Below are 24,393 nucleotides of genomic sequence, written 5' to 3'. Positions count from 1 at the left end.
TACCTGAGCATCATATGGACCACTATGGCTAACATCAACACCACACATTAACCACAGCTTACCGTAACATCATATGGACCACTATGGCCAGCATCAACACCACACATTAACAACAGCTTACATAAACATCATGTGTACCATTGTGGCCAGCATCAATACCACACATTAACTACAGCTTACCAGAGCATCATGTGTACCATTGTGGCCAGCATTAATACCACACATTAACTACAGCTTACCTGAGAATCATATGGACCACTATGGCTAGCATCAACACCACACATTAACCACAGCTTACCTGAACATCATATGGACCACTATGGCTAGCATCAACACCACACATTAAACACAGCTTACCAGAGCATCATATGGACCACTATGGCCAGCATCAACACCACACATAAACCACAGCTTACCATAACATCATGTGTACCATTGTGGCCAGCATCAACACCACACATCAACCACAGCTTACCAGAGCATCATATGGACCACTATGGCTAGCATCAACACCAAACATCAACCACAGCTTACCTGAGCATCATATGGACCACTATGGCCAGCATCAACACCACACATTAACCACAGCTTACCAGAGCATCATATGGACCACTATGGCCAACATCTACACCACACATTAACAACAGCTTACCTGAGCATCATGTGGACCACTATGGCCAGCATCAACACCATACATTAACTACAGCTTACCTGAGCATCATATGGACCACTATGGCTAGCATCAACACCACACATCAACCACAGCTTACCTGAGCATCATATGGACCACTATGGCCAGCATCAACACCACACATCAACTACAGCTTACCTGAGCATCATATGGACCACTATGGCCAGCATCAACACCACACATTAACTACAGCTTACCTGAGCATCATATGGACCACTATGGCCAGCATCAACACCACACATTAACTACAGCTTACCTGAGCATCATATGGACCACTATGGCCAGCATCAACACCACACATCGACTACAGCTCACCTGAGCATCATGCGGACCACTACGGCTAGCATCAACACCACTCATTAACTACAGCTTACCTGAGCATCATATGGACCACTATGGCCAGCATCAATACCACACATCAACCACAGCTTACCTGAGCATCATATGGACCACTATGGCCAGCATCAACACCACACGTCAACTACAGCTTACCTGAGCATCATATGGACCACTATGGCCAGCATCAACACCACACATTAACTACAGCTTACCTGAGCATCATGCGGACCACTATGGCTAGCATCAACACCACACATTAACTACAGCTTACCTGAGCATCATATGGACCACTATGGCCAGCATCAACACCACAGAAGCAGACACAGACGCACCGATAATTGTTCCATTATAGTTGTCTAAAATTAAGAAACAAATCGGGTTATTAAGGCGTTCGAATCACATGTTCAAACACTTCATTGAATTGTACAAAACGAAGTTTAGGCAGACCACTGATGCTTTGAAATATGAAAATTAAAAGCACGGACATTACTAGAAAGATGAGGCGATATATGTTTGTAATGTTTGTTTACCAATGTTTGTATTGATGAGTATGCCATAAATTACATTATCATCCTCACCATCATTTCCGATATATAACTGAATTGCAATTCTTTTTGGATCATTACTTGTACTATAACTATTTAAAATAGTACATATTTCTGAGCCCCCTTCTTTATAGCCTAAGTCAAAACACATACTTTGGTAGTCTTCAACAACACACATCTCTCCCTCATAACCACAGACAGGAATGTTTGCTGGTGGAACACCGTCCTTTGTAGGCCAGCGTCCTTTTTGCTCAAGCTTTTCTTTATCATCCTGAAAAAGAACTCTAAATATTAGTTTGATCCATTTTTTGGGGGAACAAAGGCATCGAATCGGGATTGATGACGATTTTGTCCGCCTATGGAAAGTTTGGTGCTGCGAGTGTTAGTGTCTATAATAGCTTATTGAAACTTACGTAGTCAAAGTCCATATTCCTGTCATCTTTAAAGATGAACTTTAAGAGAGTGTAGAATGTTCCATCGTCTCGCATGTCCAGAATACGGTAGTTTAGCATTCGATTCCGTTCTGGCTCGTCAAAGACAATTGCCCCGGTCACACCTGATTGTACATGACGTATAAAAATAGGCACGTGTTGAACATACAGGATCTACTTGATCTACCTTTTGTTTACTTTTACACCGCATCCAACAGGGTCCCTGTATTGAATGCATTGTGATAACGTTCAACCTTTTTAAAAAATATAATAAACGTGACTTTATTCTAATGCTAATTAATGTTTAGTACACAAGTCTTTTCATAAATGGTGTTGGTGGTCGTGAATCACTGATGATTGTTATTAAGCGTGCAAATTGGTCAATTAACTATATTATATATAGAAAATTTACTCATTGGCATTTGGTCTTCGCCACAAATGCATTAGCATCGATACAGACGAAAGGTCTCATATCGAAATATAAAATACGGAGAAGGCGCATCCATGGCAATTGTGTGATTAATTGAAGTAAAAAGATCAAACAAAAGGCTGCATAATACATTATAACATAATAATAATTGAAACGCTAAAGGTTAATGGTGTGCGTTGATAAGCGTAATTTAGTAAGGTTATTTCCATTTGTTTTTGTTATTTAAATATTCATATGTTCAGCCATACTGAACTAATTTGCAAATATTAAGTTCAAAGTGTGCTTTAAACGTATCAAACGAAAAATACAAGTACAAAAATTTCACATTTAGGTCAGGACACAGTGTTGCATAGGTACACTGGTTAAGAACGTTCTTTTTCATGCAAAGATGACGCTGTTTTTAGGCAAATTCATTGTGAAAATTAAGTTTGGTAAAAAAAGTGATGTATAGGTTGATTTAAATATGTATAAAAGTTAATTGCTAGTCATGCGAATCACATTAAGGATTTGTTAAGTCAGACTCCCTGTGCTGGACACAATAATGCTAACAAAGTCTCATGAAGTAGGACCAAGCTCAGTTTAGGTATAAATTGTCTAATATATATATATATATATATATATATATATATATATATATATATATATATATATATATATATATATATATATATATATATATATATATATATATATATATATATATATTAATAAATAAAAAATGAAATACGACAATAACTTTAATAATAACAACATATAATCAACTAAAAAAATATGAAAAGAAATAAAAAAATATATTTCGAGGGTATTGCACAAGGAGTTTGATTGTTCCTTATGTTTTTGCCATCTGGTTTCTGTTCAATGAGCTGTCAAAAGAAATATCGATGCAGCTACTTTTTCTTTGAACACAGCCCTGGAAAATTAGCCAATAAACAGTTGACAAGAAAATTGGCACCGTTTGCTGTGACACTCGGGCAATCAACAGGGGATTAACATATCAGACACTCCTAAGACTAGGACTCAAAAGAGTCTTCAGAAATTATATTAATTACAAGGTCATCAAGATGAATTATGTTTTAATTATTGAAGTTTAAACAAGTATATAGCTTAAATGAAATGCTTTGAAATGTGTTACGCAATGATATTCACAGACGTAATTGCGAACATATAGCTGGGCAGTTTCCTAGGGCCGTATTCACAGACGCCTTACGTTCATATCGCTGTGTAGTTTACCAGCGGCGTATTCAGAGACATGTTACGTTTATATTCCTTGGTAGTTTCCAAGGGGCCGTGTTCACATATTTCAGCTTAGCAGAAAATTCAACTTTGTGAAAACACATTTTTCTAGTAAAATTAACTGTTGTTGCTTCAATAATACAGACCCAGGATTGCATAAAATCTAACCAAAAAACATGATACAACGGATTTGAATTATTTGTTAGAAGTGTCAATTGATTGAATATGATTTAAGTTGACTTCTTGGTAATGACGATACCTGTTCAACAAAAGTTATGTGTACAGTTGCAGACACTGATTTTCTCTATGGGTCAAAGCAAGAAATATGAAAACAAATTTCAACCATATTAAATGAAAGATGTCTCTTTATAATGTGTCATCGGATTGTTCACACGTCGTCAAACATGACTTACTCAAATATAGCTTACAGGAGTATTAGTTCATAAAAACCAGGCTTTAACTAAATATTGCACCTTTTTGCTATCTGCATGCATTTTCTGTCATGTATGTTGAGATATTACCACGTATAGCGACAAGTATCACATATCAAAGTGTGTTATAACACCACCATGCAATGCACAGAACAATGCATGTTGTTTCACTAAAGATATTATTATTACTATTATTATTATTAACATATGTTTTGTATATACAGTCCATGTATGACATCCAAATGCAGCACGTGTGTAAATCGTGATTACGGCTCCATCAAAGATCAGCTGAACCGTTTTCGTTTTATAATATCATTTACTAGTACACGGGCAGACGAAAGCTCTGCCTGGTTATATATTATCATGTACTTTTTTCTTGAAACCCGTTCAATATGACCCAGTGCCCCGTTCCAATAAAGATCTCAAGGTTTATGGTCGTTACGGTGCGGGCGTAAATCCGTTTTGGGCTTAAACTGCGTTTTTAATAAAAAAAATATCGGAAGGCCATGAATCGAATAGATAACTTAAGTTAGGAAATGACTTAAGATGTTTAATAAATCCCGGCCCTGGTTTATTTTATTCTTAAGCTAAGAATACAAATACCGTTTCTTATTGTGCTATGACGCTCCTTATGGCCAGATGCTCAGGGGTGATATTTAATACTGGTTATTGGATATAAGAACGGTGTAGTTTATAATCAGATTGCTCAATATAAATAATAGAAATGAGTCTTACCACGCGATGTCACGGCCTTCGGAACGATGTTGTAGATGTGTTTACCGTCCCTCGGGTTACCCCCTCGCTGCATGGTGTAGTTTACACAGTCGGCCCACGTCAGCATTGCATCATAAAGGTAGGGGGCATAGGCATCTAACTACATAAACACATCATGAAACATCTCAATTCAAACATTTATTTAAAAAGGAACCTTTTATTTACGCCGAATACATGAGCAAACTTTGGATTGTTCTATATATTTAAAAAATATCGAACCCATGTAGTTTCCAATGCATATTACAAGTAGCCGCACACGCATACTATAAATTGGAATTAAAACCAAAGCATGCAATATCCGACAAAGAATCGTTCATCCCATCAAATAGTAAATTGTACCTCTGTGTGATTGAAAGGAATGTCCCAAAGTGATACATTAACAACAGCAACCTGCTTGGCAAACTCTATGAAATTCTCGTAGTGGTCTTCCCTTAACACTGGCTCCATAATAATCTGTGCAAAGAGTAGAGGCATATTGTGGGTGTTGAATCATTAGCACGAATAGCCAGGGAGGTAAACACTCCGGTAAGAAACGTTATTCGTTAAATACCTTTTTTTAAATAGAAATTAATGTTGTTGTTTTTGCTTCAAAACATGTGAACTATCTTTTATTACATGTAGTTGTATTTCAATAATAAAATATCGTTGCCCCACAAATCCCGGTACGTGACTGTATTTTACAACGGTTTTCTTCTATTTGTAATTTAAGGTAAATATAACTTAAAAAATACATAATTAACTTTACTTAAACAAAGTTCCGAACAATCAGCCTAATATCAAGGTATTTCATATCAAAAACTCGGTTTGTTCGTCATCATGCCGCAACGTGTTTCCCTATTCTAAATTTGAAGAAGCTATAATGTAGGTCAGTGAAAACATATATATTTAAGTCAAACCTTTAACACTGTTAGAAGCTGCTAATTAAAAACTAATTAATTTTAACTGTCCTGTGTACAGACATTCTTTAGTTATGCACATGTTAACATGTTATGAATAATTGCTTCTATAACTTATTTCAGCTGTTTTAATTTCAGTCGTGGCTTTTATCTTGCAAGACATGCTTTTTAATAGCATGATGTTAATTGTGCTGGGACAAGTGTGTAATTGAGGTCACTTATATTAGCTTCGTACCACACACACCCCGCGAGTTCAGTTCCACTGACGTTTTCAAGTCGGCAACCCACACATTTAATAACAAAAATACATAATATACATTTTCATATACTACTTATGTTCCTTCTTCACTTATAAAAATGGCAGGGGTAAACACTATACTTTTGTCCGGTCGCTATCATAAGGCCCACTGAAGACTAGTTGAACGTAGCCGGCAAGAAGGTTTTACAAGACAATTATTTTACGACCTGTCAAAATGTATACTGATATAAGTCAGTTCATGTTTTGCTGAACGAAAATACTATATGGTAGCCACAAAAAAAACCTGCACAAAGGGCAAAAGAAGAAACCTTGACAATTTGCTATATAGTTGTACTGTGGACGTCCTTGTTTCTCATTTAGTGTCTCTAAGGCCTGAACCCTGTGCACTAAACAACCCTAAGTGTTTAATGTTTTGCTATTTGGCTAGTCCAGTAGTATATATATTCCATGAATTTTAATGCTAAATTAAAGGGGTTTATATTTAACATTTTGAAAGTTAAAAGTTTCAAAACGAATGTCTTGCTCTCCGTCCAGACAAACTAGATCGTGTGGTATACCGAGAAGCCTTGATATTAAATCCATGCCAAGGTTCACTAAAAGCTAATTTGCAGCTGCAATAACCCTGTATTTTTATTGCACTCATACAGAGCAGTGCACATTCATAAAATGTATGAGTTTGATTTATTTTCATTTTAAGAGCATATTAAATATTTTCGTTTGAACATTGAAATGAATGGCATGTACGGGTCATCTTAGTTAGTGACTAGAGAACAAAAAGAAGACTATAATTCGAGCTAAGTAGATAAATCTATACTACTCTTATGTTTATGATTTTAGATTTGTTTACTGATGCAGGCGTACTTACTATGGTAATAGAAAGTCCCATACTTATTACTTATTGAACACGAGCTTTTTCTGCCTATATGAGACATTTCATTGTTTCTGTATAAAACTGAGGAATTAATCATGCTTAAACAGGGATACAATAATTATTATGCATTTTAAAAAACTTATTTAGCAAACCACGAAACATTGGAAAATCATTTTGATACATCATCGTATTAAAGCCTTTTCAAAGCGGGTTCATTTTTTAGTTAGGACAAAAATTGTAATTAATGACTTTATTACTCAATAACGCAATTTAAGCTTTCACTTTTACAGAGTGATTGGTCGTAAACTATAGAAGTAGGGTAGCTAATTGATATTTCTATGTAAACACGTTGCTGATGTCAACAAAATATTGTCAATCTAGAGGCAAATTCCGGTTAAGTACTTGTTTATTTAAAATTTGATTGATTCCTTATATTCGATTGCAAAATGTTATTACAATAATTGACGGTTTGTTTTCACGCCGTAGCAATATGCATGCACGAGTTATTGAAGGGATCACTAACATTGCATCTCGTATTTTAATTAGCTCGTGGTTAGGTTTTTAGGAGAGACAACCTCAGTATCCTTACCCAAGGCCTTGACCTTATAACAGCAACCAGCATACAATAAGATGATGATTAACAGTTTATTTTTATATCCATTATTGTTCTAGTTGAGATGAGTATTTTACTGTCCTATCAACAATATAAAATTGAGGAAGAATACGTTCACTGGTCAAACAGAAGGTGTGTACTAAGCTGACAGTAATTTAAACTACTGAGCAGATAAAACCACCAATTTACACACTTTCAAACAACCATCAGCTATCTGTCTTCACACAAAATGAGCTCACGGTATTGGGGAATGTTATGCTTATTTATTTGTTTTAATTTATTCACCTTTAATTAATCAAGGCTCAAAATGAGGCTAAAATACCTCAAGTGGTTACTAGTTCAAACGCATTCTGAAAGTGAATAATGAGTCATACTACTGAATAAGTAGTTATGGATAAATTTATCGAAAAATTTGAAATTGGTTACATACGTGAATAACAGATTCAAATATTGTCCTTGCAATTTCATCTTGAGTATCGTTTCTACGCCAGCCCCAGTCAGAAACTATTTTCTCGTCAATGACTTTCAGTGTAAATAGCTAAAATATAAGCAAAATCAGCATGATTATTGTAATCGAACTATAATTGTTGTTACACGCAATATATACAACTGAACTAATTTAGTTAGTTTGCAAAACACAGCCCGTGTATTTTCAACAGCGTTATGAACCATTCATGTCCATGTGTATTCAACAACATTATGAACCATTCATGTCCATGTGTATTTAACAACATTATGAACCATTCATGTTCATGTGTATTCAACAGGATGATGTCAATGAAACCATTCATGTCCATGTGTATTCAACAGGATGGTGTCAATGATTCCATTCATGTCCATGTGTATTCAACAGGATGGTGTCAATAATTTCATTCATGTATAGAGAACATTCCATGTCTAGACCCACATCGCTTATTAAACACATTAATAGTATTGGTAGGAGTAACATATATTCTTCTTGTTTTTAAATGTCTACACTATACATAGTAAATAATGAATTTGAAGACAGTTTTGACATTAAACATTTGACACTTACATCGCCATGAACACAAAGGAAGGCCCATTCACCGTTGGCCATCCCTAGTTTGTGTGCTATCAGCAGGTAGTGTCGCAACATGTGCCAAGGGACCACAAATATTATCACTGAAATACAAATAATTACATTTGGTAAAGCATGTGTAGAATTGCTGTCGTGCTAATAAATAACACTGAAATACTGAATTCTCTAATCAAAATATACTATTTCATTAACTTTTCCATCTAGTCACAAAACCAATGTGTTTACTAAATATATTTAACTTAGATGTTTCGAAACTTGGTCAACCTTGCCCATTAGATAATGGTCAACATGGCCCATCATTTCCTGTTGTGTTATGCCCAACAAAGCCTGTTAGATAATGGTCAACATTGTCCGTAAGATCATGGTCTATATTGCCCACTGTATAACTGTCAAGATTGATCAGAATTATTCAAAAATACAGTTATTATAAGATTCAAACCATTAAGAGTTTATGTTTAGCTGATTGTCCAAGATTATATCCAATAGCAATGCTATTTGTATTTCTCTTTTTGCTTTTTCATCAGTTAGATCGTATTTATCGGGAAATATATACACATATATCAAATGCATAAAAATGATACGCTACATTTGACCAATAAGTTGCAATAAATACAAACATATATATAGTACCACGTGCAAACTTCTTTATCTGCAACAACATCGACTGTATCTCGCTATCAGTTGTCCCTTCAGTGACATATTTTGTGCTTTTGATATTGTAGGACTGTCCTCTTGAGAAGTCTCTAAGCGCGACGGCGACCGCTTCGTATGGTGCCTGCTTGTCGTTGATCAAGGCAAAGTCGGTCCAGTTGAAGAAGATACTAGTCTGGCGAACGATTTCAGCTGAAAATTAATATTAAATAAATTTACAAACGGCCACTTAGTATTGGAGCAAAAGCCACAAGGCTGTAACTTTTAGGCACACTGATACAGTACACCATCTACGTAGAACAACTTGGCCTACTAGTATCGCATTAGTCATTCAAAGTTTAGTCAGTGTAATAAACGTTCAGACAATTCTTAATTGAATCGATCAATATATCAAGCCTTCTAGTTTGAACCAGTATGTTCAACTATTAAGTTAATATATTTTCATTACTTTTTAAGATAAGCATGGTAATATGTTTTATTAAAATATCAACACCGATATTATTTTGATATTTAAATAATATTGGTTCACCATTATATTCTTTTACATGGACCATATATTTTAATAACACCAAAACAAAACTACTATTATGATATGATACATCAAATGGGGGTTATAAAACAATATTTTATTATGATTGTATAACAATTGTATTAATTTGTTTCCCAAATTACATAATGTTTATATAAAAAACTCTTGCTAAAAACTTTAAAATTTATTCAAACTTAAAATGTTGTAACTTTAAAATGAAACTTCACCAGTAAGACATTGTTGTTCAAATGATGAATGGGTTACCGTAATGTCTGAATCATTTCGTGCTTATTTCGGTTTGTGTTGTTTCGTCAAGACGCACCTGTTTAGTCTTAATATATATATTCGATTCTCATTTTTAATAACAGCATTTTGGGAAGTTTGGGAAGAAAACTTTTCTTTTATAATGCTTTTACAAACCACAATTAACAAGCCTTTATGTAAATAAAATTAAGACAGATATCATAATTCAAGATGGGTTTCAACTATGATTCCTTAGCTTGGAGCAGTTTTCTTGCATTTAAAATTAATCGCAGATAGTATATTTTTGACTCCTCACGCTCATTTAATTGTTGTTTGTAGAAGACGTTATTATTTAAGACCGGTTTTCCGAGAAGCACAAAAAAGTGTGTTGCAAATGATAAGATATTAATTTTCTAACGTCAACTGGTGCAGACAATAATAATTTAATTTGCACAAACGGGGGTTTCTGTTTTGGTTTTTTTTCTTTTATGCATCAAGAAATGAGTACAAAAGCTAATTTGTCTCTTCTTCTATGAAACAGTTGTTTAGTTTATTTTGAAAATCAACAGCAAGAACACTTATATGCGCGGCCTTAACAAACATTGAAATTAAACTTAATAAACTGGATACCAACGCGTCTTTGAGTGCAAATCTGCATTTTAGATTAAGAATTGTTCAGGAAATCCTTATAAACGATTCAAATTAATTATTATATTTTATTAGTAAAAACTGTAAAAAACAACAACATCGTTTTTATCTGTCGGTGTATAAGATATCACAATTTAACATTGTTATTTTGAAAGAAAAAAAATCGAAATGTATTTTCAGCCGGTGGCCTTGCATAAACATTAATAATATTGGTATTAATATATATATAGGTGTTGGAAATGTATTGAAACCATCTTTAAATTGAACAGAAATATGTGAAAAATATTTTTTTGTTTTTATATAACAGGGCTTAAAGAATCGAAAACATCAGGATGAATCGCCAACCAATACCAGGGGGTTTACATTCGCTATAATACAAACATTCTTGGGGCTTCGTTGGCATTTGTGTTGTGTTTTTTTTTATCATACACATCTATACAATATATTAAGAAGCTGTCATTTAAATGCAAGTTTGTAATACAAGCTAGTCATAAGATGCAATTTTAAGTACGACACCTGTGTTATTTCTTTTTTATATTTTGAAAAATTGATTATCAACTTGTTTTGATAGTTTGGAGACTTTGATCATTTCATTGCAAAAGTTAAGCACCACACCTTCTAATGAATGATACATCATCATTTAAGTAATTATCTAATGAGTTGGGTTTTTTATAAAATGCACACTTTTCAATTTAAACCTTACCACAAAAAATAGTCGTTCTATCATCATATATTTTTTTTATATAAGGCAATTGTTTGTCCACTAAATTTGGTTTTATACATTATTCAAAATTATATCAATTCAAATAGTTTAATACGCATCATAAAAATGCATTCACTAACATAAACAAATAACGAAAATATAGGGGAAAGCCCAGTTACCAGTAACCAGTAGCCATAACATAGAACGGTGGTTTTATGAACATTCAAAAAATACAATGAACAAAGGCCAAACTAACATTCATACGTTATTATTTAACCTATTATAAACTAAATTTCTAGCCAGAGAAATCGCCAATCAGCCTTCAAGTACTACGCTTGGTTGTTTAAGACTTATAGTTTTAAAAATGACAGATGATTCATCAAACACGCGATTCATTATATGACTAAATTAGCGGTATATGTGATTAAATATAAATAAATACGAGTGAATGGTGTAATTAAACTAACACATCTTTGTCACTAGCGGATCTAGGGATGGGCGCTACCGGTGCCACAAAAAAACCCCGACGAAGTTTACTTTTATTCAATATACGAGAAAAACAATAATTAAATACGCTTTGAATATAATCCCGAGCATGCCATGCTTTTAGATTTTGACAAGTCAAAGGCACCTCTGATTTACTCTATTTAAAGATATATATGCATACCTTGTACGCATTATTATACTTGTACAATTGATCTAAATAATGCAATCTGGCTACACAGTTTAATTTATTCAAAGGGAATTATGGAAAATGTAAAGTAGATAAACATCGTTAAATGTGGTTTAATCCCCCGTGAACTAATTGTCCATAACTTACGTTTATGTGCAAAACACAAATGTTTATGTTTTCAAATTGCTTTATTTATTGTAAAACATGGAAATATGGGCTAGTGTTGACGCAAATCCAAGCAGTTATTGGAATAATTATTATTTTTATTTTCGAACGATTTATACATGCATAATACGATTTTATCGCATTGAATTAAAATGTTCGTTATATGAAGATAAAACTTTATTGTGCATAATAAGCTGCAATGTTAAGTTTCTTCAGTGACACATGTCATTTAGTTTACTCTGCTGTTCATAGTACATAATGAGTTATTATCATCGATGACAATGTACGTACATGTTAAGGGGCTAGCCACCAAATGGTCCCAAAATCGGTATCTAATCGGTAATACAGTATTTCCACAAAACAAACCAAGACTTGTCAATATGAGCTAATATGATGCCGATATAACAGCATTTTACATAGGTAAAAAATATGTTGTTGCTGTCTAAGCTGAGTTAACATGTTTAAAGATTGTCTTTCTTGTTAGGTATTTGTCTGGCATTGGACAGTGTGCCTTTAACGATTCGGCTGATGGGCTGGTCTTTGTAGTTAGTTGCTTGGTCCCTGTACTGTATAGCTATTACAACATCAACGACATTGAAAGAGTGCACCTGATATACTGGGACACTATCATGTATCGAAAACCCACTATGGTCTTGTTCTGTTCTTTCCAGATCCCACAATATTACTGACTACTTACAGAAGTAATGTAGCGGTCCCGAGAGGCGCACAAGGGTCGTGTATTTGTCCCTGTCCTTGAAGTCTAGGAGGTCGGGCACCCAACTGAATACAGGCAGGTTCCAGATGGATCCTAGTTGAGCCACGCCCAATAGTCCTGCAGGAATAGTATATAAAATGAAGAAATTACAGATAAGTATATAATTATACTAATTCTGTTAATTCACAGTATCGTGTCTTGATGTGTGTGTGGGGGTGGGGCTGATGTTTCAGATATACCTAAGCTAAAGCCACGACCAACATACCTGCACGCAACTTAAGCATTTCGACGATATAAATTAGTCCATGTGTTTAATGAATCATTGTTGATAATTAATCTTTATGTGACACGCCTTGTATGCCAGATCGCCAGCTTTGAACGGACCATAGGTGGTATGTATTTATCAATTTAAATATATCTAAGAGGTCAATGGGTTCATACTGATCGGCAATTGGCATGAGAAAACATAGCATTCTTGTTTGTACTCATATAATATGTACTATAATGTCATCGAAACTACTCATCATAGACCTGGCATGTGGCTTTACCTGGTCAAATTTGATTGTTCGCTTAAAGGGACTGTGTCACAGATTGGAATCAAAAAAAGTTTTTTCTGTAATAGAATGTGTAACGCTTTGATTGCATAATTGTAAAAAAGTACCAAAATGTAAAAATCAAATTGTGTCGGAGACCGGGTTCGAACCCGCGTCGCCAAAATTGATGTCCAAAGGTTTATTCTAATCGGGTGACATAATTAAGCTATACACCTACCTCGGTAATATCACGTGATAACACCGACTAGCCAGTCACGCATAAGGAATGAATTCTACCTTGTAGACTTACCCAGTAATCTTTTTTTAATGGAAAAATACGAAATAACTGCTAAACTTAAATAAATTGTAAACTGTGTGGTACTTCAGTTAGTAAGTTTCAATGCATTGTACACATCGATGCCAAGTTTATATCAGTTTTCGACAATTTTCTTTTTTGTCGCTATTTTATCATACGTGAGACAGCCCCTTTAAGAGTTATTCAGATATCGGTATAGCGGAAACGCCTATGTTGATAAGATGATGTCAACAACAAACTCATTGCAGTTTTTGTTTTATCTTGCAAGGTTGTTGTTTGTGATGTCATTATGTGAGGCCTTACGCTTTATTGTAAGTAACCACTTGTTTTGTAATACGTTTGGCCAAGTTTGTTGAGAACTTGAACAACTCGTTTAGGCCACAGTGATCTCCTGTTTTGATCGAAGTTCGAAGTCGGTTACCCATACATTTTGTGTATTCTTTCGTTATTGATGTGTAACGTTGCAAACACATGTGGGTCTATATTGAGATATTGGATACTCTTGCAAACACATGTGGGTCTATATTGAGATATTGGATACTCTTGCAAACACATGTGGGTCTATATTGAGATAATGGTGACATTTGCAAACTCATGTGGGTCTATAGTGAGATACTGGAGATAATTGCAAACACATGTGGGTCTATATTGAGATATTGGATACTCTTGCAAACACATGTGGGTCTATATTGAGATATTGGATACTCTTGCAAACACATGTGGGTCTATATTGAGATATTGGATACTCTTGCAAACACATGTGGGTCTATATTGAGATATTGGATACTCTTGCAAACACATGTGGGTCTATATTGAGATAATGGTGACATTTGCAAACTCATGTGGGTTAATATTGAGATAATATAGACATTTTCAAACTCATAAGGGTCATTATTGAGGTATTAGAGACAATTGCAAACTCATGTTGGTCTATATCGGGATATTGCAGGCATTTGCACACTCAAGAAATTAGCCATTATATACATGCATATATAACGATAAGCTAAAATAATCTCTTTTCGTTTTGTGTTATCATTGATTAAAATATCAATCACCATTTGTGGGTAAACCAACCCTAACTTCTTCACAACTTAATTAAAACTTTAAAACAGTTATTGTGTTCTTTCTTCATCATTCAAATTTGTGTCCTCAGTAAAAAAATAAACATTGCGTGTTACCGCGCTAAACACGCCTTGTATTATTTCCTTATTTTTAACTTATTTTGAAGAAGATGTATTGTTTTATAAAATCATTCAAAATTCTTTCTTTTAAATTTCAAAGAATATAAAAAGCATTATAGTGCGAATAAGGGCTGAGGCGTCCACAAAATACACTTAAATGTTATGTATTTAAATGGTCCTATAATATAGTGTTAATGTTTTGTTTTAATCTGTGTATGTAGCAAAACTCTTTTCGGCACAAGTGTATATGTGGCATTCATTTTTAAAGTTACTTATATACTATTTTTAGATCTATTTGTCATTATGTTCATTTATTCCGCATATTAAGTTGTATGTATGGAGCAAGTAAATATCTCCTTATAAGTTCATCTCTAGCATGCTAATATAGGACATGTATGCATTTTCGCGTTAAATACTGCACCTGTAAGTGACATTTAGCTTTATCTTTCTGAAGAGTATATATAGATATGCACGCGTGATGAAAAGGCTTGTGTGAATATACATTATGAAACTAGCTGAGATTCTGTGTATACATTATGAAACTGATTGTGTGCATACATTAATATAATAATTTGTGTGTATACATTATGTAAAAGTTTGTCTGAGTGAATTATGTAAAAGTTTGTTCGTATGCATTATTTAAGAGTTTGTGTGTATATCTTATTATATTAACGTTCCTGTGTATACAATATGTAAAGTTTATGTAAATGCATTACGTAAAAGTTTGTGTGTATACAGTATGTGAAGATTTGTGTGTTTATACATTTTGTAAAGGTTTGTGTATATACATTATGTAAAGATTTGTGTGTTTATACATTATGTAAAGGTTTGTGTGTATACATTATGTAAAGAATTGTGTGTTTATACATTATGTAAAGGTTTGTGTGTATACATTATGTAAAGATTTGAGTGTTTATACATTATGTTAAGGTTTGTGTGTATACATTATGTAAAGATTTGTGTGTATACAGTATGTAAAATGTTGTGCGTATATATTATGTAAAAGTTTGTGTAAAAACATTATGTAAAGGTTTGTGTGTATACGTTTTGTAAAGATTTGTGTGTGTGTATACATTATGTAAAATTTTGTGTGTATACATTATGTAAAAGTGTGAGTTCATACAGTATGTAAAAGGTCCTGTGTATACATGTATTATGTAAAAGTTTGTGTTGCAAATTTCGCATTATATTTTGGTTAAAACGATGTTCCTTTCATTAAAATTGTATGTTTTGTATACATTAATTGCTTTTATGTTAACCTGGTAGAAATTAAGTATAAGAAATTATGTTGTATCTTTAGCTTTGCTTAAATTGTGCATATGACGCTTTACCTGCGGAGCAAGGTGGTCCTATTACGACATCGGGGTCGTATTCTTCCACAGCATTGACAAATGATTCCATTGCTTGCTTGGAGTCGCAGTTGGAATCATACCACTTCGCTCTGTAAAATATCCAAACACATATGTCTTATAAAGAATGGCTAGAAGTGCATTCATAAAACATCAATGGGGGCTACAAGTCCAGGGGTCACAAATAGTTTGTGTATATAGGTGAAATCGGGGGCAAGATGAACTAAATTTTATTTTAAAATGTTTTGAATCATTTTCAAGATATGTAAAAAGAAAAGTTATTTCAGGGAAGCTCTTTGTAATGTCTTAAGGAAACTTGCCTTACGTTCGTTCAGTAATTAAGCAAGGCAATACACTCGGAACTTTTCTGTCATTTTCCGTCGAAAACAACCTCAGATGTATGCCGGTACATCAGTAGAGGCCAATCGTAAAACTCTAGATACTGGGATTAATTAAGGTTATTGTTTTAATGTGTATTTTGTATAATAAAGTTTCAATTGATTGCCAGTGAAGTGTATAATTGCATCAATAATTAAGATTCCAAACAGTGAAGTCATTAAGTTAAACTGCTGAATTGAAATAACTACGCGATATAGTTGCAGCGTAGTTAAATGTTAAGATCTCTGACATTGTAAACCGCCCATATACATCCGAGGCTGTTTTCGATGAAAAATTACCGAGGCGTTCCGAATGCAACGCAATAATTTAAATAGTGCATGTCACTTCTGAGAGATGATTAGAGTAGATGTTGTGTCTGAAGTCTTAGGTCTTGTTACAACTAAACATTTTATTGCAATTAATAATGTCTTTCTTTAATTGACAAGCAGGCATTGTAAGTATGTCATGGACAATATAGTAATGACATTTTATTAAATTAATTTTCCTAAACTGTCATTTTCATTGTCAAAACCTGTGTTTGACAAGTTACTTAAAACAAAGCTCATGAATACTTTGAGTGAATGTTTAAATGTCATCCTGTTTACAATGTTAATGAAAAATCGTAAACATCAGAAAAGTCTATTAAACGCTCACTGCATTGTTTTTGAAGGGAACTCGGAAAACAAAACAAAGACAAATAAGTATATCCTATAAAAACTCAAGTGGGCATAAATAGCTTTGTTCAAATAAGGAGTATAAAGTCACGTTAAGATGGAGTTTTGTGTAAAGTAAAAAGATATGTTGACGTAATGAAAGTCGTATCAAAAAAGTATAATGAAGCTATTATAGTTCTAAGCTATTCAACACTATAAATGCGTGGGTTAAAAATGGCAACATTTCAGATACACTTTACTTGTCGTGATATAACGAATATAATGTGTACATTTATTAAGACGAAATAAAAACAGAAAATAAAAAAGAACAATAACATTAAAAAATATTGTTAATAATTTTAATGGCATTGCCATTGAAAACTACACAAAATGGACATGAAAATACAAAAAAAAGTGACTGCCTTACCTAACAGTTTTGAGACCGTTACCCTAAACTCAGATATCTTGGCCTTAAAAGACTTTAAACTCTTTGTTTAATTCCTCATAAAAATATATTTTAATTGCAAATTTGTCAATATTTGTAATAAGCGTCTTCTAGCAATGACAGTATGTCAGGTATACCAATACTAGTGAATCAATATCGTGATATATAATTTATTGTATGATATAAATACATATGAAAGAAATTGTTTATTCAATTACGTTCGGTCACCTGTTAATATATGATTTATATTGTTTTTGTTCTCGACAGATTTTGGCCACAAATACCTATATGACGTTAACTTGTCAAAGCAATAACCATTTCTCACATGTTATATGTATTTAACAATTGTTCCTTGTCAAACGTTTACTCCCTGACTGCTCTACATCTGGCTTTATCTGTTATGGTAATTTTATATGTGTTGTGCATACTGTTATATGCTGCGAAAAGATGCCTCAGGGCAAAACACAGGAACAACACAATCGTAGCACCTCTGCCATTTAAAATCGTACACATCTTCGAATGTTTGCTGATGCATAAGTACAAGTTATTCGTAAATTTGATAATAATATCTACCATGAATAGCGTTTAAACGTGTTATTTTTAATTCAAACTGATTTCCAATAGAGTGTTTTATTGCATAAATAGTTAAGATTCCTTATAGTTAAGTCCTTAGGCTTAAATGCTTAATATTTTGAAAGCACTTCGCGATCTACTTGCAGCGTAGTTAAATAAAAATAATTCTGACATCGCAAAACCGTCCATATACATACGAGGTTGTTTTCGATGAGAAATAGCTAAGCTGTTCCGATTGTGTGTTAAATGCTGCAAAAAAGTCCAAAGGGAAAACGCAGGGAAAACAATGATTTTGTTTACTGTATGATTTTGTCTAGATGCATTTAATGCAGGATAAACATTTGCCATCTCCTCTGCGATATACTTGTATGATTGTTGAGTGATTGTTGTTTTTGCAAAATAGTTGTTGTAATTTTAATACGACTGCTTTACGAGTTATGACATATTGAAATGTGGTACGAAACAAACTTCTCACAACGCCGATTTATCAAATGTAAAATGGTTTATTGTCATATCGTGATGTTTTATTTGCATAAAAAGCGCCGGAGTGTTATGACAATTTAATGAACCATATGTCCGTGTCAGAAAGCATTTTCCAAGCACGTGTCTTTCACGTACAATGATACAAGCAACTAACTTACATTAAAGCAACATTTCTGACGCTCACCAGGTCGATAGGCCGAAAGCATTTTTTTTACTTTAAATCAGTGTGATAGACATAGGTGCTGTATGTACACATGTAAAACAAAGTTAGATATAAGCAGTTCTGCCCTGCTGATTGATTGTGTTCAGTTAAATACTGACATCATGAAAAATCAAAAATAATTTTAAGATCTGCCAATTTTGACGAGGTTTCTTATGTCGTAGCTCAGAAAAGCAAAAATTAAACAACATATTTTATGAATTTAGAAGACTTTTTTTTACTTACTTACTTATATTTGCATATATAATCTGAGTAAATTGAAGTGCTAAATTTAAATGTTATTAAACACTATGAGGTTGAAGTATTATTTTCTTGTAGGTTTGTCAATGTTATGATATGAACCACGACATGCAGACTATGACGTCATAGTTCCGTGAATGCGAATTTCATTGTGTTATGTGTATTAAAGGTCGAAGGTGCTTTAATGTAATTTTCATTTCGATTTGTATGATAGGTTTTTGGTATGGCTACTAAAACTGACAATTCAAAAATGGGCCATGAAACCCTTTATTCTTGTCGTTGCGTTTCACAAAGTCTCACCTAACATTCCCCAGATGATGGTGCTGACGTATATACGCCAACGCCAGCTTCATAGCTCCAACACTTGTACGAGCGCTAAAATTGTGGTACTCCTTTTCAGGTGCCAACCAAGCAATTCGGAACTCTTGGTCATCCGGGTCCTTTTTATATCGTCTGCAATCCCCTTTTGGCTTAGGAATCACTTCTATTTTCTTCGGTATTTCACTTTCGGTAACTAAATTTGGATCCACCGTTCCACATTGAAGAAAATAAGAAAATATTATTCCAAAAAGTATGAAAACACCCATTGCTGTTTATTTACACCCCAAAACAGCAGCACTTAATTTCTCTATGCAAATGCTGTGAAATATCGTAATCATGAACAAACTCAAGTATTCACCAACGTCGTCTACAAATATTGGAACGAAAAAAACACGTTATGCAAAACATAACCACAAGTAAAACGTAATCCAACATAGAAATAGTGAAATAACACTTTATTTTGACACGCATGTACAATGACAGAAAATAAATCCAAGAAAATGTCTGTCCCGTAGCTAAAACACACGTTTAGTATTCAGCCATTTTGTTTCTATGCGATCCTCCATTGTCTCAAAGTTAACGTTATGACGTATTGTGTAAGAACCAATCAAAGTTTCGCTTAAACAATGAGTGAAGACAGTTCATGGGCCGTTACATTAATTAGCTGTCCAGCGAAGCGTAAATATGACAACACATGACTTGTCATAGATTTGCCTTTGACCTACCGTCTTGGTTTGACTTGACATTCAGGTTACTCACTCAATATTCGTTCATTGTCCAGACGTTACGTTTTGGACGTAACAGAAGACGCATCGCGTTAGTATAATTAAATCAATTGTGATATAGTTAATAAAGTTATTGTGTGAACATTTGCTGTTTACCAATGGGTTATGCAAATGTCATCAATATGAGCAGAATGTCGTATACAAACACTGGTTTGGTAATAGTTTTGACAGTTCTAGCTGTTTGTGTTGTTTCTAGACACTGTGTAAAATTTGAAACAATATTATACCCGTGTTTGAGTAATTTTGTAGAAATATACCTGAAAAAGAATCAATACGATAAGTTCAGAGGTAGGGGAACACAGTAAACTGTTATAAGCCCCACAATGCAGACGGAATCAAAATTAAACAAGAAAATATCACAAATTTGTTGACTGTTGTGAAAATGAAAACATTTCGTGAAACGTTGATTAATGATAGGGACACATTACCAACAGACTCAGTGGAACAAACTGAACTCTAAAAGGTGCCCGCATGCCCATGTACAGGGCGTGCAGCGACCAATAGATCCACCGGAAACACATGAGCCCGTGAGCCGTTCATCATCACGGACGACAGGAAAACGAAGAACTGCAACTACATGTACATAGGAAGCAATTGGTAGCTCTGTGATGTTCGATATGAGCCGGCGTGGGCGTAGCTAGCCCTCTATTAATGTGGATTCATAATTGTGCTAGGGGGTTACGGGTGCATACTCCCTCAAAAAAGAAAGAAAACCATGGTGCAATCTGGTGCATTCTGGGCGTTCTGAGGTGCATTACTTAGTACTGGAAAATGGACAGTTTTAGGATCATGTAGTCAAATACGCATACTGCACTTTTGGCTGTTTTTTGTTAGAATCATGTGAATTTAGCCGCGTACTCGCGTTTAGGCCGCAACGCGCCTGGCAGAAAAAAATGTTATAAAAGGATATGAACACTGTGGGCCAGCTATACAAAACAGACACATCTCGGGACTCAACCTAATGTCTGTCCATAGACTTCGCGGCTTTAAGAATCAAAGTGCTGAAAGCACTGATGGACTAGGGCTTAATTTAGGGGAATGTTGACAACCAAGTTCTAAGCATTGAAAAAATCGGCTCACATCACAAGGGGTCACTGTTTAATGGGCTAGCTTAAACTTTTGACTTAAAATGCTTGCAAGCTGCAAAGGAAATTTGAAAAATCTCGTTAAGTGTGTGTAGAGTGAGGGGGGGGGGATGGCGGGGTGTGGGGCTAAAGCGTTAAATCAGATAAAGTCATAGTTCTTTTGAATTTCTCAATGTCGTTTAATCAGACTTGTTCAAATTGATTTACGTGTTTGGCGTATGTTAACCAAAGTACACATACTTCTTTAATTTGATCAAATCTTTTATATCAATGGTCTGTTATTTGCAGTTTCAGAGAAGATTTTCAATGATGTCAATATATACTATATAGAAAATATGTCACCTCTTTTTCAGGGGAGCTTTAAACCACAGGGCCATACTTTGAACAATCTTTGTAAAATACATCTGCATTGTACACGTATGTCAGACTGCATGCACAATGCTATTAGGAAGTAGTTTTTATTTGAAAAGCGAAGAATTATTTTCTCCCTCTTAATTAGTGCTTGGTATTCAATTAATATAAAATGTTACCATGATAACTTAGTGCTGTTGATAAATATTAGGCACTGGCTTCTGTCTCATGCTATTCTTATTACTGCTGCAGACTTTTGTACAAAGCAAGTTGAGTAGACTAAGATGAGATGAATATCGTTTATCAAGTATGAAATATTGAAATGTCTTTTAAATACATTGACCATCAAATTTCTTAACATGGTGTCAGCAGTTCATCACACTGCTTGTGAGAATGAAATACCAAACATAATCATATTCTTTATTATATACCGATCATCAATCCACATGCAATACATATCACAAGATACTTTAACCCATATTCCGCTCCAGTGCAATACGGCCATATACCACTCTTGTGACGTCACGTCATAACAAGTATGTTGCGCAATATTCAATTGATGTCATTAAACCAATGAGTGCATCCTTAAAATACAATTTATTATGCAAAGATGTGGCTTCTAAGTGATCTTATCAGTAATGTATATAATAAAAGGATTATTAGTACTGCGTTTTGATCCGGATATGGCGGAGTGTCATATTCGATTCTGGTAGTTTTTTGTAGATTTTGATTTTACTCGGCTTTTGCCTTGTGAAAACCGAATCTGCAAAAATCTACTTGAGTCGACTACAACCTCCTGGATCAAAACGCAGTACTTATAACCCTATTATGTACAAAACCTGTTACCCCATGGACAGAGCTTCTTTAACCCACAGGGCCATTGTAACTTTGAACAATCATTGTATGCAGTACTTATAACCATATTATGTACAAAACCTGTTACCCCATGGACATAGCATCTTTAACCCACAGGGCCATTGTAACTTTGAACAATCATTGTAAAAGACAACTACATGTCAGACTACATACAAGATGCTAAGAAAGTAGTTTGGAAAAATGAGAATTATTTTCTCCGTCTTAATTTGTATGCATTAGATGACTCAATAAATGCAGCAGTTGAGCATTCTTGTATTGTTCTCTGTCACTGTCCTGATAGCTCCCTATCTCAATAGTTGCAAAAGGTTGCAGGTTCATGATTCCCTGGTCCAATATGTCATACAGAAAGAAGATGTTGAATGTAGAATCAAGAAGCTTTCCTTTCAGGCAATTCGAATTGAATAGTACTGTAACATTTGGAGTGCCTAGAATTTGTTGTATTCGTAGGCAACATGTATCAGGTGTTGCAGTACATTTGGCAAATACTTTTCACCCGTCCTTGTAAATCTAAAAAAGCTTTCATTTTGCAAAAGTAGTTCATATAACTATAATAAGGTTGCTTAATCAGAGTTTGAATAATTCTGAAAACTAGATGTGCATTTAATTGCAGCAATTTGAACTCCAACTCATAATGTCAATTAAGCTGGTTAAGCAATACTGCAGTTCCTTGGTATGGGGATTGCTTTATTTACTTGAATAAACAAACATTTCTTGCGTTGGATAGTACAATGTATCTTTGATTTGGATTGTAAAGTATAACTTATATAAATAAATATATATTCTTAACTTTTAATATATAATTAGACAATTAGTCAATTTTTTAACTGCGCACCAAAACCCTGAATCTGAATACACAAGCTAATGCATTAGTCAATTGTAACCATGCCCCCCCCCCCCCCTCGGCCCCGGAATAGCGGGGACTTTTATTTTCGGTCCAGCCAACCCCAGCTAAATTCCCCGCCCTGCGGAGATAATCTGGTGGTTAAGTCCCCACCAAATGCACCTGCACCCAAGGAACATTAGGTTAAGCCCCATCCACACTGTATTTTCCGGGAAGACCCGGCACTGCGGGGCCTACTGAAAGGTAAAAACATGGCCCATTTCGACGGCTATCCCCGGTATACCCCCGGATGTGGGAGCCTTGGTTTCAATTGACTGGTGCATAATGATCCTTGTGATCCAATCTCATGCCGAGACGATTTCTGTTCTAACATTGCCAGGTTAGTTATTCTTAGGCATAAAAAAGCCTGGACAGTATTTGAGAAAGACTGTTGTGAGGTTAAATCTTCATTACTTCACTATTCCACAACATTGGGTGATAATGGAACTTTATTGAATATTTTGATTTTAAGTTTGTTCCCTTAACGCCACAAGTCAACTGATTAATACAAATTGATTCAATTCTATCTCCACAATATTATATAAACACTTAATTGCAGCTTGTTGTCCAGTCAGCGCAGTGATTAGCGCACTCGCTTCTCATCAAAGCGACCCGGGTTCGAGTCCCAGCCTGGGCGCATGTGATTTTGGTATGTGGTCATCAAGCTGGACAAGTGGATTTCCTCCAGTTACCTCGGATAAAATGAGTGTTTCAGATGCATTACCAGGAAAACTTATTTTTGGTCTTAAAAAATGAACGGAAACGTTTAACCAATCCATTATTTCAATAACAAGCGGTGGCAATGTCACTGTGATTTAACTTGA

The 24,393-nt window shown here is 34.5% G+C and overlaps 1 protein-coding gene across 2 annotated transcripts in view; it reads right to left on the bottom strand.

Annotated features, from left to right (window-relative positions):
- LOC128229630 (atrial natriuretic peptide receptor 1-like) overlaps positions 1-20,187 on the bottom strand; it is a 38,528-nt gene extending 18,341 nt beyond the window's left edge. Inside the window, exons 1-11 of one of the 2 annotated variants that reach the window (XM_052941394.1) lie at positions 19,572-20,187; positions 16,262-16,371; positions 12,883-13,017; positions 9,204-9,416; positions 8,550-8,656; positions 7,944-8,051; positions 5,214-5,327; positions 4,836-4,974; positions 1,989-2,131; positions 1,729-1,846; positions 1,302-1,386 (exon numbers count right to left, since the gene is read on the bottom strand). In XM_052941394.1, the coding sequence (XP_052797354.1) occupies positions 1,302-1,386; positions 1,729-1,846; positions 1,989-2,131; positions 4,836-4,974; positions 5,214-5,327; positions 7,944-8,051; positions 8,550-8,656; positions 9,204-9,416; positions 12,883-13,017; positions 16,262-16,371; positions 19,572-19,858 (1,559 nt within the window). In that variant the 5' untranslated portion in view covers positions 19,859-20,187. The remainder of the gene's footprint in view (positions 1-1,301; positions 1,387-1,728; positions 1,847-1,988; positions 2,132-4,835; positions 4,975-5,213; positions 5,328-7,943; positions 8,052-8,549; positions 8,657-9,203; positions 9,417-12,882; positions 13,018-16,261; positions 16,372-19,571) is intronic. The other variant, XM_052941395.1, reaches the window with a different exon arrangement.
- Positions 20,188-24,393: the final 4,206 nt, after the last annotated feature.

The sequence above is a fragment of the Mya arenaria genome, chromosome 4 (genome assembly GCF_026914265.1).
Source record: "Mya arenaria isolate MELC-2E11 chromosome 4, ASM2691426v1".
NCBI lineage: Eukaryota > Metazoa > Mollusca > Bivalvia > Myida > Myidae > Mya > Mya arenaria.
This window is presented reverse-complemented; position numbering and strand designations above follow the sequence as displayed.